Genomic DNA, 26767 nt, shown 5'->3' on the forward strand with positions numbered 1-26767 from the left:
TTAATCTGACTCCATAAAATTAAGAACTTGCATCTCGAATTATCACCAAGTAATGTATCAACTATAGCGGAGTATTGATATGGCATATGAGAAAAGAGATATGTAATTGGTGGGTAAATTTACAATTTATTTAACCAGTAAAACTTAAAGGTAAATGTGACCAATATCACTTAAATTGAATGTAAGGTAAAACTCAGATAGGCATACAACGGTGCTGTATCAAAGGAACAAAGAAACAAAGTAAGCTTAACCAAACAACAAACTTAAATGCAAACTAAAAGGAACCGTATGTAAGAAATGTATTTCAATTAATCAGAAAATGGCCCTAATATGTCACTAGACATTAAGAAATCATGTTCATTTCAAATACTTATATCACTGACAACTGTAGTCCGGCCAGGATATTGTCATTTAAAAAGTGAACTTGCAGCCCTCAACTGATGTTGATGTTGATGTTGTGTTTTGTCATGTCATGTTGTGTTTTGGCCTGATGCGCCACCCTCCACCTATCTACTAATCACAAAGTCAGTAGTGTTTTGGCATCCGGGTTGGCAACCTCGAGTCAGGGGGGAGGGGATACATCGCTCTACAGTAATTTGAAAGTGATTGCAGTACCAGTTTTGGCCACAATCTTACATATAATTCCTTTAACAAGTTAACAAGTTAGAATGTCAAATACACCAGATAAAACAATTCATCAAACATTTAAACAAACCTCAAATCGGCTCGCATTTGGCTGCGTTGGCCCAAAATCCAAGCCTTACACAAATATTTAATAGTGTAGCATACTTAAACATATTTGTATTGAACGATGCACGTTTGATTGTAAAGTGCAGCAGGTCCTTCCACCTGTCCCTGTTAGACTCTATTTGGATAGCCTACCTACAAGGTCTGCTGCTACATGTCATCCACCAATCAACACCACAGATGTGTCACCGCTAGTAAGCTGTCACAAATAAATTAACAATGCCTGTTGTGACACAGTGCTAACATGGTAACACAAATGAGTCTTCAAAGTTATGAGGGAATACTGATGGCCCTGTCAACACATACAGTAGCGTTAAAGAATAGAGTTGTTGTTTTTTTTCTTTGTGGGAGTACGCAAATAAACTTGGTGCTACACATCGGGACTTAAAATGTATGCTTCCAGATTGCTTCCACATAATAGACCTATGGTGCTAGTTCTAAAAGTTTAGCAGTTTCCAATACACACATGCACACACTCACTTTTTTCCATTTTGCACTGTTGTTTTCACAAAGTTTTGTCAACTAAACTTAAAATTGATTTTTTTAATTATATGTTCCAATGAATATGCACTCGTTTTACTAAATCATGCGCTCATTTTACTGAGTTGTGCACTCATTCTAGTACATAGTGTGCTCATTTTACTAAATTGTCCACTCTTTTTAGTAAATAGTTCACTCATTTTACTAAACTGTGAGCTCATTTGGCAAAAATAGCTAATTTTGCTAAATCATGCTCTCATTGTACTAGAATGTGCACTGAATTTAGCAAATGATGTGCTCAGTTTCATAAATGGTGTGCTCATTTTACTAAATTGTGGGCTCATTTAGCTAAATTGTACTTGCATTTAGCTAAATTACACACATTTTTAGTAAAATGAGTGCACATTATCTTGATATACACACAAAATATCTTGCAACGACACCTCCAGGGTGCCATACTATCACACACACACACACACACACACACACACACACACACACACAGTTTGCATTATTTTGCACATCCTTGAATTTAGTGTTTAATTTCATTGTTTTTGTTTTTGTTACTTAAATAAATAAAAAAATCAATTAAAATGCATAGGTGCACTCTCTCACATATACCTGTGTATACACGCACGCACGCACACATGCGCGCACGCACACACACACACACACACACACACACACACTAACAAACACACACACACACACTTTATACGTTTGTTTTACTCTTAACTCTATTCTATTCTGATGAAATAAACAGAGTTATTTTTTGTACACAATGGCGATTTAGTTGTGTTTTATGGTAAAATAGATCCAATGTCCTCAAATGAGGACATCACTTTTCTCAAAAACTACTTGATGTACAGAGGTGAAATTTATTTTGTATACTCATGAAGCCCTAATAAACCAAAATAACTGAGAGAAATAAAAAATGCATTCAAATTTATACCCCGGGTCTCAGGACGTTAACCCTTCCTATTATATCAGAGCAGTGTTTCTATGGATACAGGCCATAAATCAGCTAGATCATTTCTGGGGTTGTGACTCACACAACCGTTTCTGAGACCACTTGTAGTTTTCAATCTCTCTCATTTACAGGGGGTCTACTTTGTTAATGTCTCTTTCTGTACACCTAGAGTGTTCAGAAGATGAACTAATAATTATACAGATACACCAAAAGAAATAGACATAGTTAAAATGGATATCAAATAAATAGATATTGAAATGATGAAATATCACACGATGAAGATATAATGAAGATAAAAAAAGTTTGATAGGAGGATAGAGTTTATCATTTATCTAGGTAAATCAAATTCTGAATTTTCCCAAACACAAAACTGCAAAGTTCATTTATATACAGTAAATATATATCTACACATGAAAAAAAGAATAATAATAGTAAGTTGGTTTTATTTGAGCATAATTGTATCTGGAAAAGGAAGTTTACATAATTGTATCAGAGAAAAGGAAGTTCACTAAAGTGTGTCTCAACACTGGGCCCATTAGTGGGCTGTGTAGAGCAATTAAGTGGGTCGGGAAATGTTTAAACTTCATCAATTTGAGACGCTCAGTTTGACAAGCTAATGTTCTATGCCAGTGTTTCTCAAAGTGTGGTTCGCAAGCTATCCCAAGTGGTCCGCGAGCAGACGTGGTAAAATATAATATAGATGAGTTGTTTGCAATATTGAAGCAACTTGTATGTAAATCCAAACAGTTAAGTAAGCTATGCCAGTTTAAATCATAATCTTCTGATACAATAAACAAGGTGCAAAGATCATAAGCAGGTGGTTCAGTGAGTAGGCCTATTGTATAATACTGTTGAAGTAGGCCTCTTTTTTTCCGTGAGGTTTTTTTTTATTGGTTAAGTGGTCCTTGGTATGAAAACGTTTGAGAAACATTTTTCTGTGCTGTGGTGCACGTAGGACAGATAGTGATGTTAGTGACAGGCCAGTTCGGAGAAACACCATCTACCTGTAGATGGTGCAGCTTGGACAAATCATCAGTAATGGACCCAAGGTCATTGGGTGTGTCAAGTCTTTGATCATCAGACACCCTCACCTGGGCGACCCAACCGGGGATAATCAGTCCCCGGCTTGTGTCCAAGTGGCACGCTACACCATGGATCCCCCCTCTTCATCCACAACCACCTTTTCTACAGCTTCAGTGATGTTCCTGGTGGCTTTTCTCTCCTGCAACCCTCTGATGCCAAGGAGCCTGAGTGCCCGGTGCAGAGACTGCCTAGGTAATCCCCTGCAGCCCACCTCAATACTCACAGCATGCCTTCCACCCATTCCCTCTGCAGGCCTCTAGCAGCTCAAGGTATCTGGCCTTTTTCCGCTCATGGACTTCCTACATCCGGTCCTCCCAGGGAACTGTAAGTTCCATAAGCACCACTTGTTTTGAGGAGTCAGATGTTAAAACCAAGTCAGGCCTGAGTGATGTCCTAGCGATGTGCTCCGGGCACTTCAGCTGTCTCCCGAGGTCCGCTTTCAGCTGCCAATCACATGCTGAGGTTAGCAGCCCTGTTGAGGTCTTCAGCCCTGTTTGTGTTTTGTCTCCTGCCCTGACAAAAGCGATGTTGTGCCTTGCTGGGAGCTGATGCTTGCTCTGCTGAATACCCGTGATGATGGTCTCCGCTACTGCCTTCAACACCTGGTCATGGCGCCATGTGAACCTTCCCTCTCCCAGGGCTTTTGGGCAGCAGCTTAGGATAGGCTCCAGGGAGCCTCTTGCTAAGCACAATGGGCACGCAGGTGTTTCTGCCAAGCTCCAACAATGCAGATTGGAAGGGCTTGGGAGGACATCGTACACAGACTGAATTAAGAACTTGAGTCTCGCTGTTTCTGCCTTTCCAAGTCCAGGTGATCTTCCAGGTAGAAACATGGTCCCAGTTGGTCCAAGCTCCTTGCTGGCGCATGGTCACTGTGCTGCTGGGGCGCTTCTCCTCCACCCCTGCACAAATCTCATCCTGGATTAGCCGCCATTTCTCTCTCCCCTGAACACTGTGGTACTGTGGTCTTGTATGACTACCAAGCCCTGCTCGTCCGACTGCCACGAAGCCTACCAGAACGCCATGCCTTAGCCTTGCTTCTGCCTGCTCGACTGCCTCCTGAGCCGGCCACTTCCTCCCAGTTTTCACTATGATGCCAGCAGAGGAGATGCTGGTGTCAACAGAGTCTCTGTAAAGTAACACCTCCCCTGGCTCCTCTGTCAGGCCGGAGAAGGGAAGCTGGAGCTTGTTGGTCAAGTCAAGTCAAGTCAACTTTATTTCTATAGCACATTTAAAAACAATGTTGAACCAAAGTGCTTACAAACAAACATAAAACAATGACAATGGTACAACAACAATAATAACATAACATGGGGGAAAAATAAATACATAATTGAAATAATAAACAAATTGGTCAAAAATAAAATAAAGAATAAAGTGTGTGTGTGTGTGTGTGTGTGTGTGTGTGGGGGGGGGGGTATTAAGGTAGATTAAAAGCTTGGGAGAAAATGAAAGTGGTGTGCCCATACAGTGCAATGCTGCTGAGGCTCTTTGGCAGGGCCAGCCACCTCCGCAGGAACTGGCTGATGTTTCGATCGAAGCCCTCCACAGTGGTTATTGGGACTTCATATACCAGCAGTGGCCAAAGGAGTCTTGGCAGGATACCGTGTTGGTGCATCCATACCTTGAACTTCCCTGGAAGCCCTGACTTATCCATAGCTGATAGCCATGTCTTCAGTTCCTTCTGTGTTGACTGGACCGCTGCGGTGTCTTTCAGGGTCTCGTTGAAGATCTTCCCCAAGCTCTTCACCAGCTTGTCAGACACTGATGGGATTAGAACTCCATCCAGGTAGAAGCGATACTTATCTGTCACCCTCCCTTTCCTCAGGACCAAGGACCAAGATTTGGCTGGCTTGAAGGCCATTCTTGCCCACTTGATTAGCCTCTCCAGCCCGCGGAGAAGCCAGCGGCCTAATATTTTACCTAAAACTACTAAGGTTCTGCGAAAATACAATCTGGATTCCATAAAATATGAATTTGTCAATGGAGGTGATGATATTGAGTCCAAAGCGCAGTGTATTGCATGTGTATTAATGCTGTCAAATGAGCCTTCAAAACTGAAGCGGCATCTAGAGACAAGCCGGTTAACTACTTCAAAAGAAAAGAAAACAGACTTCGGCTATAGAAAAAATCTAGCCCAAAGTGGGGATCTTTTTTAATGGGCCTTGGCCTGTTACAAGTATGAATAGGTGGGCTTTGAAGCAGAAAAGGTTGAGAACCCCTGCACTAAAGTATTTAACAGAATTTATATAGATTAATATCTTGCTCTGTTGAAAACAATACACTCTGTCATTTTTATAAGAAACCATAAGGTGCATGTATAGATCACTGATGTCGGATTCCCCTCCCACACAGCACCATGTCATGCATGGCACACCTGACTGTCACTAGCGGTGTTTGTTGACTTAGAGGCAGCTGTGCTATTGGCAACCACGAGGGAGGCAGACAGTAAACACTCTGCCGGACCGAACAGCTGCTGGCTTTTTCGCACACTGGCCTTCAGCAGCAGCAGTAGCTGCGCAGAGAACAGAGATGATTATGAATGTCTGCACTTGCAACGAGTGGCAGCCACCATCTGACCAGTGACTAGTTTCAACACAGCGCTAAGTGCCCCCTCTCTGTGCCCGGTGTCCACAGTAGTTTCCAGTGGTATCTAAGTGCTGCAGACCTGCTGCAGTGTCACGCTAGTCTGTGAAAGCCCAGGGCTGCCAACAGCTGCTGTATGTCGCCACTCTTATCTGTTGGAAGCTAATGGGCTGATATCAGCAGAGTGAAGCCTGAGGGCAGATTGCCTGCACGGAGGTGTGTTGAGCAGTGGGGGCACTTGGAGAGAGGCAGCAGTCACACCAGCTGGACATTCATCAAAAGCAGAGGCTCAGAGCACTTCAATTGATTTGCAGTTTTAATAGGTATTTACCTACACCAAGAAAGCTATCTGAAGTAGTAACACAACACTCACAATTCACAAAGCTTAAAAATGGATTGCTACCAAGGGAAATATCGAGTAGCTTCATCTCTTCAGTTCATATAAGTCTAACACAAATACATACACTTCCTAACTTGGTCCATTGACCCATGCAGATCCTGTCAGTGCTTTTCACAGATACCCAGATGAGCCCGAGCAGTGGGTCAGAACTTCAGGGTTTGGACTTCAACCCCAGACACAGGGCCAGCTCGTTAATCTGGATCTTCCCATCGTTGTTGACGTCGCAGTGGCGCAAGAGGATGGCCCGAAGCTTGTCCAGCTCAGGTCCAGTGATGTTGGGCTGGAGGGCAGAGGACATGGCAATCTGTTTCATTATGTGATCAATAACGAACTACAACCTGATTTCAAGACACCACAGAGATGATATTGAACAGTGTTGACCCCATGACTCACCCTGACCAGCTCCATCATGTCCTTTACGAAGCCGTCCACCTCCGGCCCCTCTAGGGCTCCAGTCTTGCTCTGGAACACAGAAACCATTAGGACCAAACGGAAAATAACCCAATTTAAGAGAGCACTAAGACTGATGTCACTGGGAAGAATCATACGAGCCACAGACATAACAAAGCTAAACAGCATGGAGACCAGCAGAGAGGAAAATAAATGGACACAGAACACATCTGAGAGTGATAGGAAAAAAAGAGATGGCTAGAAATAGTTGCTAGGCATCAGTCTTAATATCAGCAAACTGAATAGGGGGACTTGCTGTTTCAATAATGGACCCCACGAGGTCCAGGAGAAACATAATAGGCAACATAGTTTCATTATACTGTTGCCAGGATATCTCCCTCTTTAATAGTAAGTACTTACAACATCATAGTGGGAAAATATCTTTTCAAAGTCACGTTTCCGATCCTCTTGACTGGATGCCTGTGAATATCAGGAAAAAATGTTTTTCTTTTTCATGTTTATTTCATTGTGCATTGTGGCAGTGGAAGAGCAGGAAGCATAAATGAAGATTTACACATTTAAGATGAAAAGTTCAGTTTGTTTCTGGCTCTATGGCTGGATTACTGGCAAAGCTACAAGGACAACAACTCACATCCATCTTAAACTGCAACATGAAGTTTTCTTGTAAAGCCAGAATCCTGTAAAAATATACAAAGGTGGACATCACACAGCGTTTATAACACATGTAGTATACATAAGGCTTAACTGTTACAAGGATCATCTGATATTCCATACATTCATCGTAGGTTCACTGAGAAACAGGTAACCTAAACCGACTGTGGTCGACATAATGGGTTTGGTTAACCACTGCCAAGCATAGATACAATGAGAATCATAAGCCTTTTTTTAAATGTTGTACAGCACATACTAGATCACACATACAACAGAAGTGGCTGGTGGGGGTGCCAGTCTTTTTGGAAGTTAATTTATGATTAATCGCTAACAGAGAAAGGAGCAGTGCTGCAGTGAGAAGTGAGATGTAAACTGTAGGATTCCAAATGGACTTATTACATTTGCATTAGAGATGCACACAAAAAATGCAACCTCACTCATTTAATAAACAACTGGCAATGCTTTCATCCTTTTAGGAGCATCAGTCCTTACAGAATGAATGACTGAGTGAGGCAGATTGTGAAGATAATGACTGCATTAGGGGTGTAATATTGATCAATAGTTTAGAGAAAAACAAGAGCTGAGTTCCTGGTCAAAAATGAATCAAGCCCTGTAGCCACATGGGGTTCCCGTACATTCACAACAGTGCAGTATTGTGCTGTTATGTGATTTGGGTATAAACATCCAGGGATGTACATACCTGGCTAAATCATTTAGATCCAAACGCCCATCTTTATTTTTGTCAAAAGTTTTAATCTGTAAAGACACAAGGCAGGTATGTAAATGATTTTAGTGGGTTCACACACAATTATTAGCACAAAGAATGGAATTTTGACAAACATTATACATTTGCACATATAGGTAGGTACTCAATATTATATTCAAATGGACAAGGAATCTAACATTAATATTAAAATCAGATTAGTTTGCTGACTAATGCTGCTCTTCACATGCCAGCTTGAATCTGTGCTATAAACTAAAAATCTTTTTCAAGAGAGCGACAGTATATCTGTACTGAAGGAGACATTTGCAAATCTGATTTGAACTGATCCTCAGTCCTACATCTCAGTCTTGATGGAGACCTGCAAGCAAAATTATTGTTCTCTGCAAAGGGCACTCTGGAGAGCTTTTTTTTAAACCAACAATCATTTCTGTGGATAAAAAATGGTAGCCTTCAAGATACTTCCTATAACCAGTAGAAAATGGATTTGACATTCATTGAATTAAATATTTTGTGACTTATGTCAAGTCAATTCCTACCCTCACTTCAGACACTTCCAAGCACGCCTTCCACTGCATTAAGAAAACAACTCTGGTCAATAAATTCAAATTTGCCTCAACTGGGCCATATGTTGCAAGGATATCATATCCATTTCAATCTACTGCTCAACTATCTATGACAAAGGCATGTCTCAGACTGAAACCCAGTCATGGGTCTCTCAAACAGGAAATTATATCACTCAACACTTGTTTTGGTTTTGGTTTGTTTTGCATGCAATAGTCTCTGGGAATGCAACATTTTACAGGCTAGCATGTGTGTTGTCTTGGTTATAAGGAAAGAGTCACAATTTTAATGTGGGCCTGGAATGTGTATGTGTTGCTTAGGAGGCTGTGGTTACCATGGCATACGTGTATTCATCCAACTTAGAGGAGGGGACATCTTTTTTATGCTGGGCAAACAGGTCCTTTAGGAAACTCTGATGGGGGGTGGGGGGGGAGAGAATAAATTAAGTATTTGTTTACTGATAAAAATACAGGACCACCAATGACTTGAATGGATGAATTGGCGCCATTTGATGTCCATTATAATAACAGCAGTGTCAACTCTATTTTTCACAAGTAAATACACAAATACACAGACATAGCATCTAAGCAGGCACTTCAAGCACTTCAGCTAAGTGTTAAACACGGGAAGTGCCAAATGTCGCACTTACTCTCAGGCTTCTAAGAACACAGACAAGGCCATGCATGCATCTGCAGTATGTTGCAATGTGAAAACATGGAGAGGTTTAATAATGATCAATTCATTAGCTAAAATACAATTGCAGGAAGAGATATTCCACTTATGGAGATCTGAGTCTGTAACTGCATGCATGCATGTCTGTTTAGATAACAAGAGCTCTGCTCATACAGTAACTCTTCTCTATTCTCTTTTTGATTTCCTTTTTCAGTCTACTAATTTTCTATTACATCACATTTTGTTATTGCTTTTCCATGTAAATAATATATGCTTTTACATACAGTGGGTTGCAGTAGAAAGTATTCACCCCCATGCTAAAGTTGACTAAGAAGAGGAATAAAAAAAATCATCTTTTGGAAATTGATCTTAATGCCTTAATTAAAAAAGGAAAGGAAAAAAGGAAAACTCCAACCTTTAAGGACACCGATTTTCTTTGTGAATGAATAATGTATTGTAAATAAATAAATAAATATTCTTCATTAAAATACAGGGTAAAATACAGGGTGCTCTGTTCTTCACTTCACTGTTCTTCACAACTGCACATGTTTTTGATATCATCCTATGGTTGCTGAGTGACATTCGAATGAGTTGAAGGTCACATTCAAATTTGCAGTGGTCTCTTAATTTTGAATATGACCGTCAACTCATTCGTCACTCAACATATTGCCACATTCAGAAAGCCCTATACCACAGAGTATAAAATAAGAAGTGGTAAGGCCAGTGTGCTGTGTCATGTGACTTGTGTTGGCTGTTTTGCCCTGACATTACCTTTAACTCCATGGCGTTGATATAGCCACTGCTGTCCATGTCATACCTCCTCCAGATCTGTGGAGAGATGAAGAACTCAATTGCACCCATCGAAACATGCCACCTGTCTGGTTGAACTGATCAATCCAGTATTCCTGAAAGTGTTGCCTGACTATCTACACCAGTGTCTAAGCAATGGAGGGATCTAGCGAGCTTAATCACTCTAATGCAGGGGTGGGCAACTAATTTCCCCAAGGGGCCACATGACAAACTGGGACTGTTGAGGAGGGCCGGACCCAAAATACCAAACTCAAGTCTGAACTCAATTCTGTTAAATTCTATTCTGTTCTTGTATAACATTAAGTAAATTATATGGTTTTGTTTACTACTCGTAAGAACAGATGAAAATGTGAGGGAGACAAATGAGAACAGCAATATTTAATCTATGTCCAGTATTTAATCCTCATTCTCGAAAATGATTTTTTTGACATTTTTTTTCAGTTTTCAAAGACTGATATTAAAAAGTACTACAATATCTATATAATTAGGCTAGGCCTAATGTGAAGGAGTCAGTACAACCAGGCCTGTGCCACCATTTCATCAACACTCAGCAATATTTCATCATTAAATCATTACCATCATTAAATTAACTCTATGCCGAATTAGACTATGAAAATGTGGAGCAGACAATAGTAGGCTGTCATTAGTTAATCAACATGCACAAATAAAACTATTTCGAAAATGTAGGCTTTGTTTTTGTTTTAACTTTATGCACAAAACTGTGATTGGTCAACTCGCCCTGTGTGTTGAGCAGGCTGCTTCAAGCAACCTGTGGGTATAGCATCATACCAGTTCGCTAACATAAGCTTTGCGAATAAACTCAGACATATTTTGGTTACAATGACGGGGTTATCCGATTGTAAACTGTCTATCTGCCAGTAACGTTTTGAAATGAACACTTCGTATCGCCAACGAGCAGTAGTATAGGAGTTCGTTCTAACAACCTTTGCGGTGGTGAGCCACGCAGACATAAGAGACACAAAACTTTGAAAGGTTTAAGCCGACGTGAAGGCAGCTGCATTGTGTCGACGCAGAAGCATAAATTATATTCACCAGCACATCAGTGAGGGTGTTTACGAGTAGCCTATGCATCCACGCAGGGGCGCCTGCAGGAATTAATGCTATGGTACGCACACCCACGCCGAGTAAAATAAAACAAGTAGCCTATTGCGTGCCTGCGTGCGTATTCTCTCTCCTGCTCAAACAAAATGTGTGCACGTTAATTTTGATAACGTGTTCACTAACTTTACGTAATAGAAAATGGTAAATAGCCTGATGGCATGCAGCTAATGGGATACTGTGCATAGTTGGGAAGGTATGGTAGGCCAATTTGGTGTGAATACACACACACACAAGGGAAATTTTATCTCGCTGTTGAGCCTGATGGTACGCACAGTGCGTACGGACGTACACCTGCAGGCGCGCCTGCATCCACGCACAAATGTATGGGCATACAATTAGCAGTCGCTTTCAAAATAAAAGCAACGATATTGATTTTTTGTGCATTATCTTTATGCTAGGCTCTTGACTATTGTTTTTTCACGGACCTACGCGGGCCGGTCAGGGAAAGCCCACGGGCCGGATGTGGCCCGCGGGCCGTATGTTGCCCATGTATGCTCTAATGTCACGCTGCTTCTGAGGTTGTGTTAAGTGTTTGTAGGTGGTAAAAAGAGTTTACTGGTTGATGATGTTCAACTTTTAGGGCCACAACATTCTGTTTTCTACTCTGGTGTATTAGAATAACAAGAATTCCTTGAATTCCAAGAATGGCAAAACCAACTTGCAAGTTGTGAGCTCACCTTCATAAAGTCAACGCTGTTATCCAGAGGGGCTTCCCTACGAAAGACCAACAGGAAGTTCTCATCATCTGGGAGAATCATGTTTGCCAGCTAGAACAGAGCATGAATATAGAGTGTGATTCATGACATTCAAGTCACCGAGTAGTCCTCATATGCTGAACATGTGATGCTGGGGACCACATCCTGTTCAAATGAAAATTGAATACAATCAACAAAACATGCAAACTATACACTTTCATTATGCAACCGAGGCAAGTAGATACTAAGACAATATCATAACAACCTGTGCATATGCATATGCATAAATGGCCATATATTAGTATCATATCCATCAGCACCACCACCTGTTATCTATGTCCCTATAAAGACTTGCTTTTCACCGCACCCTCGAAATCTCCCTCTTCTCTTCGCTCCACCCTTTAAATCACTTTCATGCCCAAGACAGCAGTTGTCCAACCACTCAAGGGTAATGCATGTGGGCAGAGAGCTGACCATTTGCGGCCCCGCCCTGGCTATCCTCCTTGTGTCTGTTTTTAACAATGTTTCATATGCATTAGACGAATGACTTGGACTGCGTTCAAAACTCACATAAGCTAAATAGACCCAGCCTGTGCCCAAGTTATCACTGCAGACCTCACGGCAGATAATATACCAAGAATAAGTGGAGACTACATTTCTTGTCTTTTATTAAAGATCAAACGTATATGTATGAATGCTATCAAACAGAAAAACTGTGAACCATCTACTTTGTGTGGATATAAATGCAATCAGCAAGCTAACTATACATAATAGTTTTTCACTCAGTGAAGTGCTTAGTGATTCAAGTGCACCAATGTGCTGGACTATAGGGTATTGTTAAGTGTGGATTCAGTGGGTTTACAGGTTGAAAGATCGGTCCTTACGCTTCTTGAGGTATGCTACATTAAATGAAGTTGACTGATTTATGTAATTTTAGGTTGATGACCATGTCTATGTAAGACCCTATTACCATGGCACTAGTGTAAACCAACCCACTCAGTGAAAACAGGAAGTGACAGTTATGGCTTCAAAATTGTGTCAGAGATAATATCAGAAGACCTCACAGACTGTGCAACAACAGTCCTCATGACAGCTAGCACACTGACACATAAAGGCCCGAGGTGGCGAGAGAGGGAGTTAGCGCTCAGGTGACAGGGAACAGGTGAGGGTCAAGACTGGCGGAATACCTCTTGAATTTGTAGGCGCCCGTCTGCAGAGTCGTCATAGGCGGACATGAAGCGCTGCTTGAGCTGCTGGACCTTCTCTTTTGTTACCTGATCCTAGTGGGAGACATGGCATTAACAGGGTTGCCATGACAGTGTTCACCGCTGGACACAGGGTGCCCTTATATTATTATGTCACTGCTCAAGAGTGTCCCTTTTATCGTGGATGCAACAAACACAGATCCAATTGAGTCATACACTTTGGGTTCACTAAGGTCTGCAGTAAAGATGTGAGTATCCTGAATTGTGAGTTCTGAAACATCATCCTGGACCTGTGCCTCATGAGAGCTCACGGAGAACTAAACACTGTGTACTTATGGCTGTCAAGGAAGGCAATCTGACTACAGTTTCTTGATTATCAGTATAGAAATCACTTCCTGAACAATGTCTTCCTGTTAAACAAGATTCATGAGGATATGCTGCAGAATTAATTCATTAAAACACTACACTGTAGTACATTAGGTGCCATAAACTGTAACAGAAAGTGTTTCATGTAGATCTGTCAAGCCTTTTAAGTGAGGTTCAACAGATATAATAGGCTAGATAGATAGATTTATAGATATTGATCCCCAAGGGGAAATTCAAGAATTGACTAATTGGCTACATTGCATTTGTCAAGATAAGAGAATAATCTTTAAAGCCTAAAACATAGAGTATATAACTAAATAAATGTTTGCTTTTGTGACCACAACCCCCGCTTTTAGTGGGAGCTTTCGATATGCTGATTGCCTGTGCTGGCAATAATGAATCCCATCTCATGCAGCTCAGGCTGCATCTTTGGCCACACTCTCTGACACTAAGCAGAACCTCATAATTGTGTTTTTTATTACATTATGGGTGGATCCATGTGCCCGCTGAAGCAGAATAAATGAATGTTTAAAGGATGTTATTCAACATTTCCTGACTATAACAATTTTAGCCTGTATTTGAATGTCACACATGGGTGAAATAAAGAAAGCTATTTTCATTTTACCAACAGCTAATTTCATTTTACCAATTAGGTAACAACATCTGGTGATCTATGCAAATGATTCCATAAGACTTGCAACTGCAGAGACAATTGGGTGCCGCACCTGGGGTGCCAGTTTCTCCATCATATGCCGGAAAAAATCGTCGAGTTCCTGCCCCTCAATATAGCCATTATCTAGGAAAAAAAGAACTCCGTTTTACATCGTCTTTAAATGCTGCCCGAGTTTTGTGGTTAAACATTCTATACAAACAGCTTTATCAAAATAGAAAAGTACTCACCATCAGAATCAAAATGTTGCCAAATTTCCAGAAATCCTGCTGCGTCCAAGTTGTCGAAAGCGCTCTCCATTGCGAAGAACTGGGCTCGGATGCCAGTCAAGTGAATGGAGAGAAGAGGCGAGAGACTTTACGCGTATGCTCTCCACTGAGAAACTGGAAGCAACTGACTGCTGTCAGCTTTTGACAACCAACTTGTGGTCAGGTTTGCCGTGCAATTATGTCCCACTTCCGGAACCCAAAGAAGTCTCTCAACATATTACTGTAAGCCTAAAGACATTCACATTATATTGCACACATTTGGTACGGCACCTTTGTCAGACTGATACAAATTACTTTGCAAGTCAGGAAACCTTTTCAGAGTAAGCACAATCGCCTATATAGCTTGATTGTTGCCTTTCCGTTGTAGGCAAAGTCTTGCAAAAAACATTTGCCAAATGAATAAATGTGAATGTATGTCTAATATTGTTTTTCTAAAAATACAATTTCAAGTGGTGGTTTTGCGGGAATAAAAGTGATGTAATTACTGCTGCAAACACGAGAACACAATGGGAAAATATGCTTTATAGCACCATCTAGTGTCTAGTTAACCACGATGCTGTCCTACCTCAGAGTATGGGCCAATAAAACAAATGGGTAGGGTGTGTAAGGCAATACAAATGTGTCCTCCTTACACGTCATATATAATTATGACCGCCGCGCAGCGAAGCGGCGGTCATATAGGTTTAGTCAGATTTTTTTTTTTCTTTTTCGCATGTCCAAATTTCCGTCAATGAGTCCCGGGACACTGAAAGACCGGGGTAGACGAAACTTGGTGGGCATGTAACCCCATATGGATAGCATGGAACCATCATTTTTCGTTTTGATCTGTAGCCCCCCCGCTGGACTGCACCCCCCGAAAGGAGGGTAGGGCAGACACAGTTTTCTGTGAATATCTCGAGAACCGTAAGGTTTAGGAGGACCAAGTTGATCTCAAGGGGCCATGTCAACCCATTCCATAACCACTCATTTCATGTATAGCGCCACCTAGTTAAACACAAAAAAGTAAAAATGAGGTGTTGTAATCGCAGGTATCTGTGACCTAACATAGTCAAAACTGCACGAAATTGGAAGTGTAGGATCATTATGACACCCTCTGAATGCACGCCAAGTTTCGTGGAATTCCGTTCATGGGGGGCCACACAATAAATTAATTTATGTTACTTTTCCGTATATTTGTCTCCAGGGGTCATGTTAACCCATTTCATGTGCACACATGTGCACAAACAGATACACACGCACACACACACATTCACAGTAATCATACGTATGACATATACTCACACAGTAGACATATGTACGCTTCCATGCACAGGCACATACGCAGGCACACACACAAGCACGCACACACACACACACACACACACTCACACACACACACACCCACACACATAACATAAACATAACACAAACAATCAAGAATTTCTCAGAATTATTAACAGGCAAGATGGAGGTGGGGTTGTATAAAATGAATTTTACATGTGAAATCTATGAACTAATCATGTTTTGGGACTTGTTGTCTAGCAGATACCAGTGAGAATTGAGTGTGGATAATGCAATTTAGTGAGACAGTTAGAATCATATAGGCCTTTCAGCGTGATTTCTTTTTGTGGAAAAAATGTGCTGGACTGGGCGGCGGTCATATTTTGTACCGCTCTGCGGTACATATAGTTTCCTTAATGAAGAGTCAGTGGATTCACTTCTTCTAACCTGCTCTCTCCCTATTAACATTGTGCATGTAGATAACGGACACAGGGTCAATTGTTTTGCTATGTAAAAGAATTTTAATTGTTATAAATATACACAAATAAATGTCCACTCTCTAGAATGCATTATGAATAGAAGGTGCCATAATCAGAACCAGCAGGACAAAAGGGACAAACATAATGTGGTTACTTCAATAAGTAACATCAATTCAAGTTCTTTTAGTAAACAATTCAGATTCATCTCACATGTTTATTTTCCTAGCCCATAAAGAAAACAATGTTTATTGTGCTTACAGCGCAACAACAAAACTAAAATTAATTGATTTTATATGGTATTGACATTATGTACATAGAAAGAAGGATAAGCCTATTGCAATGGGTAAAAAAGACATCACCGACAACCAGTTTGTATAACAACAAATCATAAACTGTCTTGATGACAGTGTGCTTAGTACCATATTAATATAGGACTTTGTTTACACACACTTGTGTGCATATATTACATTATTATTATTTTTTTACCAAGGTACTGTACATTTCACATACATATACAGACAGAGATGCACATATATACACATAAACCTTACATGCATGTCGCAAACCGTAAGTGGCAAACATAGAATGGGCTGTTAAGAGGACATGTGAGAGCACATCGCTTGTCCTCTGGGAAAAGAAAACATGACTCCTTCATTCATGAGACACAACAGAAATCTGCCAGCTGCTTTAGTTCCACACACAGGCTGAGCTCAACAACATGCCGACTAGAACTCCGCAGTAGCACTAATAATGCAGCTGAGCACGTGGACTTGGGACTGTGTGTGCAAGCGTTGAGTGTGTGCGAGTGGGGAAATAGAGAGAGACAGGGAAAGCAATCTAGAAAAATAGAGGCCCGAGGCAAAGAGGGGATGTGTATGAGAGGTGGTCTGTATTCCTGGTCTATATCTTGTCCAGCCATTATGTCTGGGAGGAACATCACAGTACTGACTAGCTCAGGAAAGACGCCATGTCATGATAAAGATTCCATGTCAGTGCATTTGGGGTGTGATGACCTTAGAGTAACTGGTTTGAACACAGTGGCTAAACGCCGTTCTTTTGATCACAGTGCTTTGAGCCCTTTTGCCACATTACAGGGCTGAGGTGATCCACTGCAGTAGGTCTACTGCAGACACCTGACACTTCACTGCAATGGCAGGTAACCCCAGTAAAGGACGGGATCGAGGAGGAGGAGGTTTTAAGATCAGTATCTTAGGATTAAGGCCTGGAAAAAGAAAATGGAAACTTCTGGAAGAACAATCAAATCTCCCTTACCAATGTGCCGGTGAAGCACAGGGCGTGAGGAGTGGGCAAATCAGACAAACACTGGCCCTGCGGCGGAGAGAGAGGACAGTCCAGGACTGTCCTTTCAGATTCACACAGCACAAACTTCTAGAACATGCACACCGTCCGCACACATGCCTGTCCAAAACCTGGACCAGTACTCATGAAAACTCTTAAAAGAGTGCTGACCTGTGACCAGGGATTCCCTGCACATTACTAACCTCATTAATTGAAAGTCAAAAAGGTTAAACTGATCCCAGTTTAGCCCTCCGAAACAAAGAGAGGCCTGGTGTAAAGGGTGGAACCTGAGGGTTAACGCTACAGCAGAGGTGGAAGGCAGCTTCTCAAACAGTCTCTTAGCAATTCCTGATGGCTCTTGTGGAGAAGGAAGGAAGTGGACACAGTGGGGGGACATCACGTCGCTGCACATGCTTCTCAGATAAATACAAAGTCTTTGTTGCCCCCGTCCTCCCCTTTGCTCTTGTCTTTGTCCTTGTCCCGGTCAGCAGCGGGTGAGCGGTCCTTGGGCTTGGTGCCATTCTCTCGGGCGGCCAGTCGGCCGGGGCCTGGGCTGGAGCTCAGTGGGGGGTCAGATGTGGACGTGGATCCCTGCTTCACTGTGTGTTCAACGGGAGAGAAAATAAAAGAGGTTACAAAAGAGCTTGACCAGCAGGGGGCAGCACTCAGGAGAGGCCTACAGCCACAGCAGTGCTCGGCTCTACACACCACTAGGCATCACATTCAGCTTCTTATTGGGCTCTGTCTACTTGACACTTTAATGAAATACATGGCAAACCCAGAATGACTATTGTGTGAAACTAAACACGTAACTTAAACAGGACATGACACTTAAAATATGACACTTAAACATGACATGTAACTTAAGCATGACGTTACAATTAACATCCATAAGGCGACAAGAAGCATTGCAGGAAGAAGCATAGAAAGGAGCAAGAATCTGAGTGCGCTAGGATGAAGATGTGATGTGGAACTGGACACACAGAGATGCAGGGCCAGTGGGTGGGTGGGGAGGCGTAGGTAGTGTGTGTGTGTGGTGTGCAGACTGTGTTGGTGTTGTTGGGGGTTGAGGGAGGTCTAACCGGGCCATGTGTGTGACGTCCGGCCTGCCTTCTGCAGGGTGTCCTCCTCAGCTGTGGCACTGGAGGTTCGGCGCAGGGATCGGACCCTGGGGGCCGTGGCTGGACGCTCGGGGTCCTGGCCTAGGCTGGACACACTACCTTCTGATGGAAGCTCCGCTGAAGAAAAGGGGGGCGCAGGCTGCCATTTAGCCTCAATCTCCAACCAGCTCCGACCTCCTACTCTTACGGTTAGAGTTCTACGTTCAATGTTTTTACTCAGTGAGGATGGCTTTCTCCTTAGAGTAAAGGCTTTGTGGACTCTTACCCTAGCTCTCCCCATTTTATAGCCTAACCTTCAGAAATAAATTAGATAATCAGTCAGCAAGGTCTATGGTCTATTCTAACTACCAAGTCATTTATATTCCCCTGGTGTAACCGGTCTGTTAATAATTAACAACTGTTTGACACTAAATAAACCCACCTCCACAGTTCTGCATTGAAGAAAAACAACCACATTAAGTCCAGCTGTGAATGAAACTACGCTTCAAGCAACACTCTTTAAACAGAACTAGTAGTGTCAATCTTTACTTAACCAACATGTTTTTAGAAGAGTCTATAGTGGGGAGATGACATGGAGCCATCCTTGCTGTATAAATGTAGTGAAACCAGGCCACCACAAGCTCACAGAAAATGACTTGATTTGAAGAAAGATTATTAGATGGTCAGAGGGATATGATTTTGACCAGTAATGTAGTCTAGTAAAACAGGACATGGCCCCAGTATTCTCTTGAAATGACCAGGTATCAATGACCACAAACACTAATTCTGCAGATTCTGCACAAATTCTGCAGATTTCCTTAAACTGGGGGAGTTGTGGTGTTGACATAATGGCAAAACATGAAATGAAAAGTGAAGATGGAAAGACATTTTGAATTCAGGACAACAGAGCTAGCAGGCAAAAGACAAAAGACAATGCACTGACAGTGAAAGACGTTAACATGCATCGCACACTGACCTTCAAAAGAACCCAAAACAACCCGCATAAATTCATTTGTTAAAACCTTCTGTTCTCGAAGAGGAGAACCTCCCTAGCCAGAGGCAGCTCCTCTCCAGCTCCCTCCCCCTGGTACCTACCGTCCTGAGGGGAGCGCCGGCTCGCCAGTGTGGTCCCCTCCTTCAGTGAGGGCACTCTCTTCAGGCTGTGGGGCAAGCCAGGCCCTTTAGGGGCACTAGCGCCAGGAGAGTCAGGGGCTTCGTCTGAAGGAGGAGAGGGATACGGTGTGACAGTGAGATGGACAAACGGAAAGACGGACGGACAGACAGACAGGCAGACAGAGAGACAGACAGACAGGCAGACAGAGAGACAGACAGAGAGACAGACAGGGAGACAGACAGAGAGGCAGACAGACAGGCAGACTGTAGTGTACTGAAATAACAGTCCAATTTTGACATAAATCTCAGGATATGAGACACATGAAACCTAATTCGCACACATAAACAAACTTCAGCATTTCACTTTCTAAGAGCTCTCCAATTCCCTTCCACGTAATGCCAGCCCAGAGAAAACCCCAGCAGGCGGCGTTAAATGGCAGGTGAGGCCTGTGGTTTTGGGTCCATTGATTGCTCTGCAAATTCCAGTTATAGGACTGTCATAATGAATAAGCGCTGTGCAGTACCAGTTCAGGGCTTGTGCCCCTGGCTGCTTACCGGTGCTCTTGCAGCCGGGCCGCGGCTTCTGAGGGATGGCAGGCCGGGCGGCCAGCGCCGGTTTGGTGCCCTGCGGTGGGGGCTTGGGGCTGGGCGGCGTCTGGGAGGTGGACGGGGCCCTGGGTTTGGAAGAAGGGTCGGGTTTCTCCGGCCTCTCGGGCTTGTCTGGCTTGGCCTCGGCCAGCGCAGGCTTCTCTAAGTTGACGGCTCCGTCACTCTTCACTCCAGAAGCAGATCTGCTTTCAGTGCTGAGGGACTGGCCCTTAACTGACCAGCCAGAGACAGAGAGTGAGGTAGAGAATACACATGACATTCTTTGAAAACAATGGGAATCTGAATACTTCAACACACTTATACAAAACATATTAAGACTTTTGGAGCAAACTATTGACTACTCTACATTTCTCTTCTCATTTTGTCCCCTGACCACATCTGCGAATTAAACCCTCAGCACCCACCTGCCAAAGGAGTCTCTGGTCGTTCCAGACTGGACCCTGAGTCTGGCATCTGTGAACAGAGCAAACAAACATCATTAGACAACAGTTAACAACATCAGATAGGTCACATTTATTACACATAGTTTATAATCCACTCCATCACATAACAGCTGTCTCCATGCATTGTTAATATACTCATAGATACAGCAGTCATGACCTAAACATCTGAACCCTGAGAACTTAACAGATCTATCAACAATCTGAAACCTACAGTAGAGTACATCAGATTCCTCTAGACCACAGCAGTAGCCTATTCCATCAACTAACTCATAATTTACCACATGGGGGAAGCACTGCATGGACGAATTTGACCCGTATAGAGGAACAAATAGTTCCATCAACATCACTTCTGTCTCTATAGGGAGTCCACCAGCACCCACACTCCATCCCTCCCATCCGGAGCCCAGCCAAGAGCATTCCTCCAGGCGCCGGGCCTTAGGCGGTACCACCTAGACACAGCAAAGGCTTAACCAGCGGCACCAACCGCCACACCTCGCCCTGACATATTTCACAGCTGTGGTATTGGCATGTCAACTCAACTCAGAGCCAAAAACATCAGTTGGAAGCACTGCTACACCTCAGGAAGAGTTATGAGCACGGCTTAGCAAGAACGCTCTGTTTGCTCTACCTTTTTTCCAAAGGCCAAAGACCAGAGTGACGCTCACGGGGGGAAAGGGGTTTCAACAGCACATTACAAGCCTCATTCACTTCTGCAGGCTCAATGTGAGCGGCAATGGCCCGTGCTAACGCTAACAAGCTAAGGTGGCGGAACGGCTACGCCACCCATTAGTTAGGTCTCCCCAGCGTCTCCCACAACAGGCAGGCGAGCAGGAGGTTCGGACGGGGTGAAGGAGGTGAAGAAAGAGGGGAACGCTTGACTTTCAACTTTGAAAATTGAAGGTTCTGATCATGAACATGTCTTTTTTATATATTTATATATTTGGGGCTTTTTTGCCTTTATTTGGACAGGACAGTGGAGAGTGACAGGAAGCAAGTGGGAGAGAGAGATGGGGGTGGTATTGGGAAATGACCGCAGGTCGGATTCGAACCTGGGTCCCCGTGGGCACTCGGACCCGTATATGGTAGGGGAGCTGCAGCCTGCTGCGCCACAGCGCCCCCCATGAACGAGTTTTAAAATGATTCTGACAGCCTGCTAAATGCAAATCTAAAGTAATACCAAAAAATACACATCACTCTCTTCTTTTGACAAAGTGCTTCTGCATTTGGGTGACTGATAGTTTTGTAAAACCCTGGTTGCCTGATAATCTCTTTAAGCTAAAACAAATCAAATTGTACCATTTAAATAATGAGCTATGCTGGCTTATATTTGATTGTATGTGATAATATCACTTTGCCATCAACACAACAGGACACCCATGTGTGTCATGGTCAACATTTCTCTCCATCCCCTGTAGATGGCGCTCCACTGACAGAGTTAAGGCCTGTTGACACCAGTGACAATCTGGCCAACAGATGGCAGGCACAGCTTTGCACAGTGAGGCCAGGTCAGAGCAAACATAACTCAGGCAAACACCATAAACCTCTTACTTTCTCACACACACACACAAACACACACACACACCTGTGTCATTTCTCTGTGGTGGACAGCTCTATACTATCTCTGTTGTTGTTATTTCCTAACGTTGCACAGTCTGTGGCTGTATTCGCCTTTTAAACTATCACTACACAGAGAGCACAACACACACACTCCTCTTTCTGAAAGCGCTCTGAATTCCACGTCGCCTGATCCTACTCAAATGCTTTGGTCACAAATGGCCCAGAGACAACTTCAAAAGGCATTCAGGCCAGCTGGTATTGGTCATTTGCATCCAGACCCATTGCATTCCATAGTGGAAAAAAAAGTGCAGTTGTGCCATGTTCAATGCCTATGAAAACATGGCATTCAAAAAGTGGCATACAACTGCATACAGTAGTCCCAATAACACTTTAGACTTCAGTCAGCCTGCAGCTGGACTGCAAACTACGACTTGGCCACTAGGGGGAACCACCACCTAACTGATGAATTTGAAGACAAAAGTCAAACCTTTTTCTGTCCAGACGTACACAGCAGCACAACCCACATTAAAATTCAGTGATCATACCATAGTGTCACATTAGAATGTCAATATAATAATCAATATAAAAAAACAAATGTAAAATCAAACTGAAAAAAAGCTCTCTGTCACTCAACTCACTCCCAAACCAAGCCCATTAGCACACTTATCACACTGACTGTCATCCTGTGTTAATCTATGTGCTGGTGAAAGTGATAGTGATCCATCTGGAGCAGACCCAGAGCAACCACGTGCAGACACACACACACACACACACACACACACGCACACACACGCACGCACGCGCACGCACACGCACACACACACACACGCTCACTGAAACAAACCTTCGGGGAGCCAAATGCCCTCTTCTCCTGCTTGGCCTTCATCTCGGCCAGCAGGCCGCAGCCCATCACCTGCACGCCGTAGCGCCGGCCGCTCTGGGGGCTGCCCTCGGAGTCCAGCGAGTCGATGGAGTCGGGCGTCTTCAGCTCCTCCGAGCGGTCCGAGCTACTACTGCGCTCCGCCGCGGGGGGTCGGCCCCTGGTCTCCGGTGCCGGACTCCTGACCTTGGGTGAGGACGGCTCCTCCAAGATCAGGGGGATGGACGCTGGTGCAGAGGCAGGCGTGGAGCTGGAGGCCGAGGGGCCAGAGGTGGCGGTGGCGGTGGCGGCGGCCGGGGCTGGAGCAGGGGCTGGGGCTGGGGCTGGGCTGGAGGAGGCATGGCTCTTGTCGGACCTGGAGGAGCGGGACTTGATGAGGTTCAGGAAGCCTCCTTTCTTCTTCTTCTCTCCGTCCTGGGAGTCGGAGCTCCGGAGGGAAGGCCGTCTGGGACAGAGGTCAGTCAGAGTCAAACACTCAGCTCAGAGCAGTGCACACACACACGCATGCACACGCACACACACACACGCACACACACGCACACACACGCACACACAAGCACACCAAACCCTAGCTCATTCAGACAAGTCAAAACTATCAAAACCTCAGAGACATACTGATGGGATCAGGCACGTAACAAAAACCAAGCAGGAGGTAGCCCATGCCAAAATATTTCAAAACCAACATATTTCTGGTTCACAGCCTCCAAGCCAACATTGTTGTTTTTCATTTTCTGGAATGCTCCCCAATGCTCAACATTCAAGGCATCAACTCTGTGTTGCCTAAGGTACGTTTTTTGAGGCCAACATTAAAAAGGAGAGCTGGGTGAGAGATAGAAAGCTCTTTCTCTGATTGATATACATGGTGAATTTAACAGAACTATTTATGTGTCGTTAGTGGCATACACAAGTTGAATGCGTCAGAGTGATTAAATGGTCAAACACAGTTTATCTCAAATCAATTGAGTGAGCATGGCTTGTAACTCCACTTGTCTGGCATAGCGCCACAAGGGTAATCCAAGAGACTCTGCCATACTGTACACAGATGAAAAACTAAATGACATAATTGACATAATTACGAAAACGAGGTTCGGTAACCACAGAGAGGGGGAGGTGGAGGTGGTGGTGGGGACACACATTGTACAATTAGACAGGAAATGGAAATGGCAGCCAAACCGCTCACTTATTGTCCATTTTGCTGACTTTCCTGGAGAAGAACTCGTCCACTCCCTCGTCCACCCGTCCCATCAGGCCGTTCTGCTCGCCCTCCTGGGGAGGAGCAGTGGCGATTTGCTGCGAAAACAACAAGAAGATTCTCTTCAACATGGCCTCAAAGGCCTTCACGAGGATGCATTCAAACGTGACGACACAAATCAGACAAATAGACAAACAGAAAAAGCAACAAAAAAAAAAGACAAAGAGTGATCCAGTCATCACAAAACTGTAAATGACTAGAAGTACTCACAGTAAACAGTTGAAATCATTCATTTACAATCTATGTTTGCTGTGTTTTCCCATATCACTGTCCACACACACATGAATCAATTAGGCCGTTAACGGTGTTGGCTCACAGCTCAAACAAGGCGAGTGTGAGTGAACTGAACCAACATGAAGGCTTGAGTGAATCTGGGCTACTGCTGATTAGTCTAATTGAGCCGGACACCAGCGAAACTCAGCGAAACTGGTCGGTCAGCAGCGAGAAGGGAGAGAGACAGAAGGCACGGGCCAGACACCCACCGGGACCTTGCTGGAGTGGGTCTTCTTGTTCCTCTTGGGCCGCAGCTTGGTGAAGTGCTGCAGCTTCTTGGCCTCCTCCGAGGGCAGCTCCCCCATGGACCCCGGCGGCTTCTTCTCCAGCTTAGAGGGGGCAGCCTGGTGGTGGTCATCCACGTGGACGGGCACTTCCTCCAGAGCCTTGTCCAGGTCAAACTCCATTTCTGGATGAGAAGAGGGATGCACAGGGAGAGCAAAGAGAATTTTAGAACCTTAAGAGTTTTAGTGCATCAACAGTCTGTAAAGGAAAAACTCTAGCCACTACTGCTACTAAACTAAACTACATTTACACTTTACATTTACACTAAACTACATTTACTTACATTACTACATTTACAATATGCTACAATTGTACTGCTGAGACTTGATGGATGGACAAGGAAGGGGACACTTTTTAGAAATATTTAAAAGAAAAAATACATTTTGGAGCTTTTTTTAGCCTTAATTGACAGGATGGTGAACATCAGAGAGAGGTGAGGAGTGGGAACAGGAAATGACCTAAGGCTGGATTTGAACCTGAGTCCCTATGGGCACTAGACCCAATTGTGGTTTGGGACACTGACGCTACCACTGCGTTAAAGGCTCCCCCCTGAAGAGGACTCTATTCAGGATTACATATCAGCCCCTGTGAGATGTCAGTATCTCCATGTGAATTCTCACTCACTCACTCACCAAAGGCACGAGAGACAGGCCGCAGCATTCTGCTGTGAATGCTCTTCCTCTTGGACTTGGGGGTCATCTGTGGATTAGAAGCAAAGATTAACCAATGACGAGCCTTTTCACTGACAATTTTTCAATTTTCTTTTTATCAATGCCTCGAAAACAGATGAAAGCCCTTAGTAACTCAGATGCTCCCATGTTTTTCAAAATGGCATGACTACACTGGAAATCAAATCAGATATCTGGTCTTTGCATTACAGACTCAAAATTCGGAAGTGAAACTGAACCTATCCAAATCTGATGAAAGCTTTTAACCTGATAAATATGATAATCTTGAATCCTTTAACAAAAATAAATTGTTCATTTTCTGCACTACTACTTCTGCAAAACCAGAGTAATCATGAATGTCTTAAAAAGGTCAATACTCTGCACAATTTGAATCTATTCGGTGCATAGGGAGAGAGAGAGAGAGAGAGAGAGAGAGAGAGAGAGAGAGAGAGAGAGAGAGAGAGAGAGAGAGAGAGAGAGAGAGAGAGAGTTCTCTGCTCTACAGGAGCAGGCCCATTATCCCTGTCCATCACCGTCCCTCTCAGCAGATAGCGTTTTATCAGCTGAGCAGAGCTTCACCCAGCAGCCGAATGACCGGCTGTCAAGTGGCCGAGGGATTGAGACGAGCCTCTTTTCATGCTGAGAGCGCGCGTGAGTCCTTGTGTGTTTCATGCTCTGTGTGTGTGTGTGTGTGTGTGTGTGTGTGTGTGTGTTTGTGTGTGTGTGTGTGTGTGTGAGCACTCAAGGAGATTGGCCATGAAGCCCTATTAGTGACACCTCAAACAAACCATCCTGCCGCAATCGGTAACCATGGATGCTCAGCATGCCATCACACTACAGGCCCTCGGAGGCCACCCAGACGAGCTCCACCTGCAGCTCTCGGTCCACTCGGCTGATGGAACCCAGTGTGGGGGGATGTTTATGCTCAAGCAGTCAAGAGAGAGAGATGATATTATGGACTCCTGCCAAGACACTGTCAGCTACCTGTCCTCTGCACTTAACTCTGGGTGACGTTAAATACGTCACTACTTTACAAAATGGACTGGACAAGGAGAAGGAGCAACTGCAGAGGACAGGCAGGGATTCACGCTGATGGAACAGGGCTACAAACATGGACAAAGTCCCAG

General features: G+C 43.7%; 2 protein-coding genes and 1 pseudogene across 2 annotated transcripts in view; all 3 read right to left on the reverse strand.

Annotated features, from left to right (window-relative positions):
• Positions 1 to 2643: 2643 nt before the first annotated feature.
• Positions 2644 to 5144, reverse strand: LOC143102916 (uncharacterized; annotated as a pseudogene).
• Positions 5145 to 6164: 1020 nt separating this feature from the next.
• Positions 6165 to 14553, reverse strand: LOC143102408 (secretagogin-like). Its single transcript, XM_076265965.1, has 11 exons — positions 14384 to 14553; positions 14209 to 14279; positions 13100 to 13192; positions 11895 to 11984; positions 10057 to 10113; positions 8948 to 9025; positions 8029 to 8084; positions 7309 to 7354; positions 7077 to 7136; positions 6660 to 6728; positions 6165 to 6546 (listed from the first exon to the last, which is right to left on the reverse strand). The coding sequence occupies exons 1-11, from the start codon at positions 14451 to 14453 to the stop codon at positions 6418 to 6420; spliced, it is 819 nt and encodes a 272-aa protein (XP_076122080.1). The 5' UTR covers positions 14454 to 14553; the 3' UTR covers positions 6165 to 6417.
• A 1687-nt stretch (positions 14554 to 16240) lies between these two features.
• Positions 16241 to 26767, reverse strand: part of LOC143102409 (F-actin-uncapping protein LRRC16A-like) — a 63805-nt gene continuing 53278 nt past the window's right edge. The window contains exons 30-37 of the mRNA XM_076265966.1: positions 25605 to 25671; positions 24897 to 25096; positions 24343 to 24452; positions 23127 to 23607; positions 20687 to 20735; positions 20229 to 20495; positions 19656 to 19778; positions 16241 to 18059 (exon numbers count right to left, since the gene is read on the reverse strand). Of these exons, the coding sequence (XP_076122081.1) occupies positions 17878 to 18059; positions 19656 to 19778; positions 20229 to 20495; positions 20687 to 20735; positions 23127 to 23607; positions 24343 to 24452; positions 24897 to 25096; positions 25605 to 25671 (1479 nt within the window). The 3' untranslated portion in view covers positions 16241 to 17877. The remainder of the gene's footprint in view (positions 18060 to 19655; positions 19779 to 20228; positions 20496 to 20686; positions 20736 to 23126; positions 23608 to 24342; positions 24453 to 24896; positions 25097 to 25604; positions 25672 to 26767) is intronic.

The sequence above is a fragment of the Alosa pseudoharengus genome, unplaced genomic scaffold (genome assembly GCF_046254945.1).
Source record: "Alosa pseudoharengus isolate Yale_2024_CS ecotype anadromous, Long Island Sound unplaced genomic scaffold, YU_APseudo_1.1 YU_APseudo_1.1_scf_4, whole genome shotgun sequence".
NCBI classification, from domain to species: Eukaryota; Metazoa; Chordata; class Actinopteri; order Clupeiformes; family Clupeidae; genus Alosa; species Alosa pseudoharengus.

Bases quoted from the DNA above. Each gene is read 5' to 3' on its own strand.
- LOC143102408 (XM_076265965.1), bottom strand. From the start codon at position 14,453: ATGGAGAGCGCTTTCGACAACTTGGACGCAGCAGGATTTCTGGAAATT. The intron at 7,355-8,028 runs GTATGTACATCC...ATATTTTTACAG, and splicing joins GATCTAAATGATTTAGCCAG to GATTCTGGCTTTACAAGAAA. The intron at 7,137-7,308 runs GTGAGTTGTTGT...TGATATTCACAG, and splicing joins TGTTGCAGTTTAAGATGGAT to GCATCCAGTCAAGAGGATCG.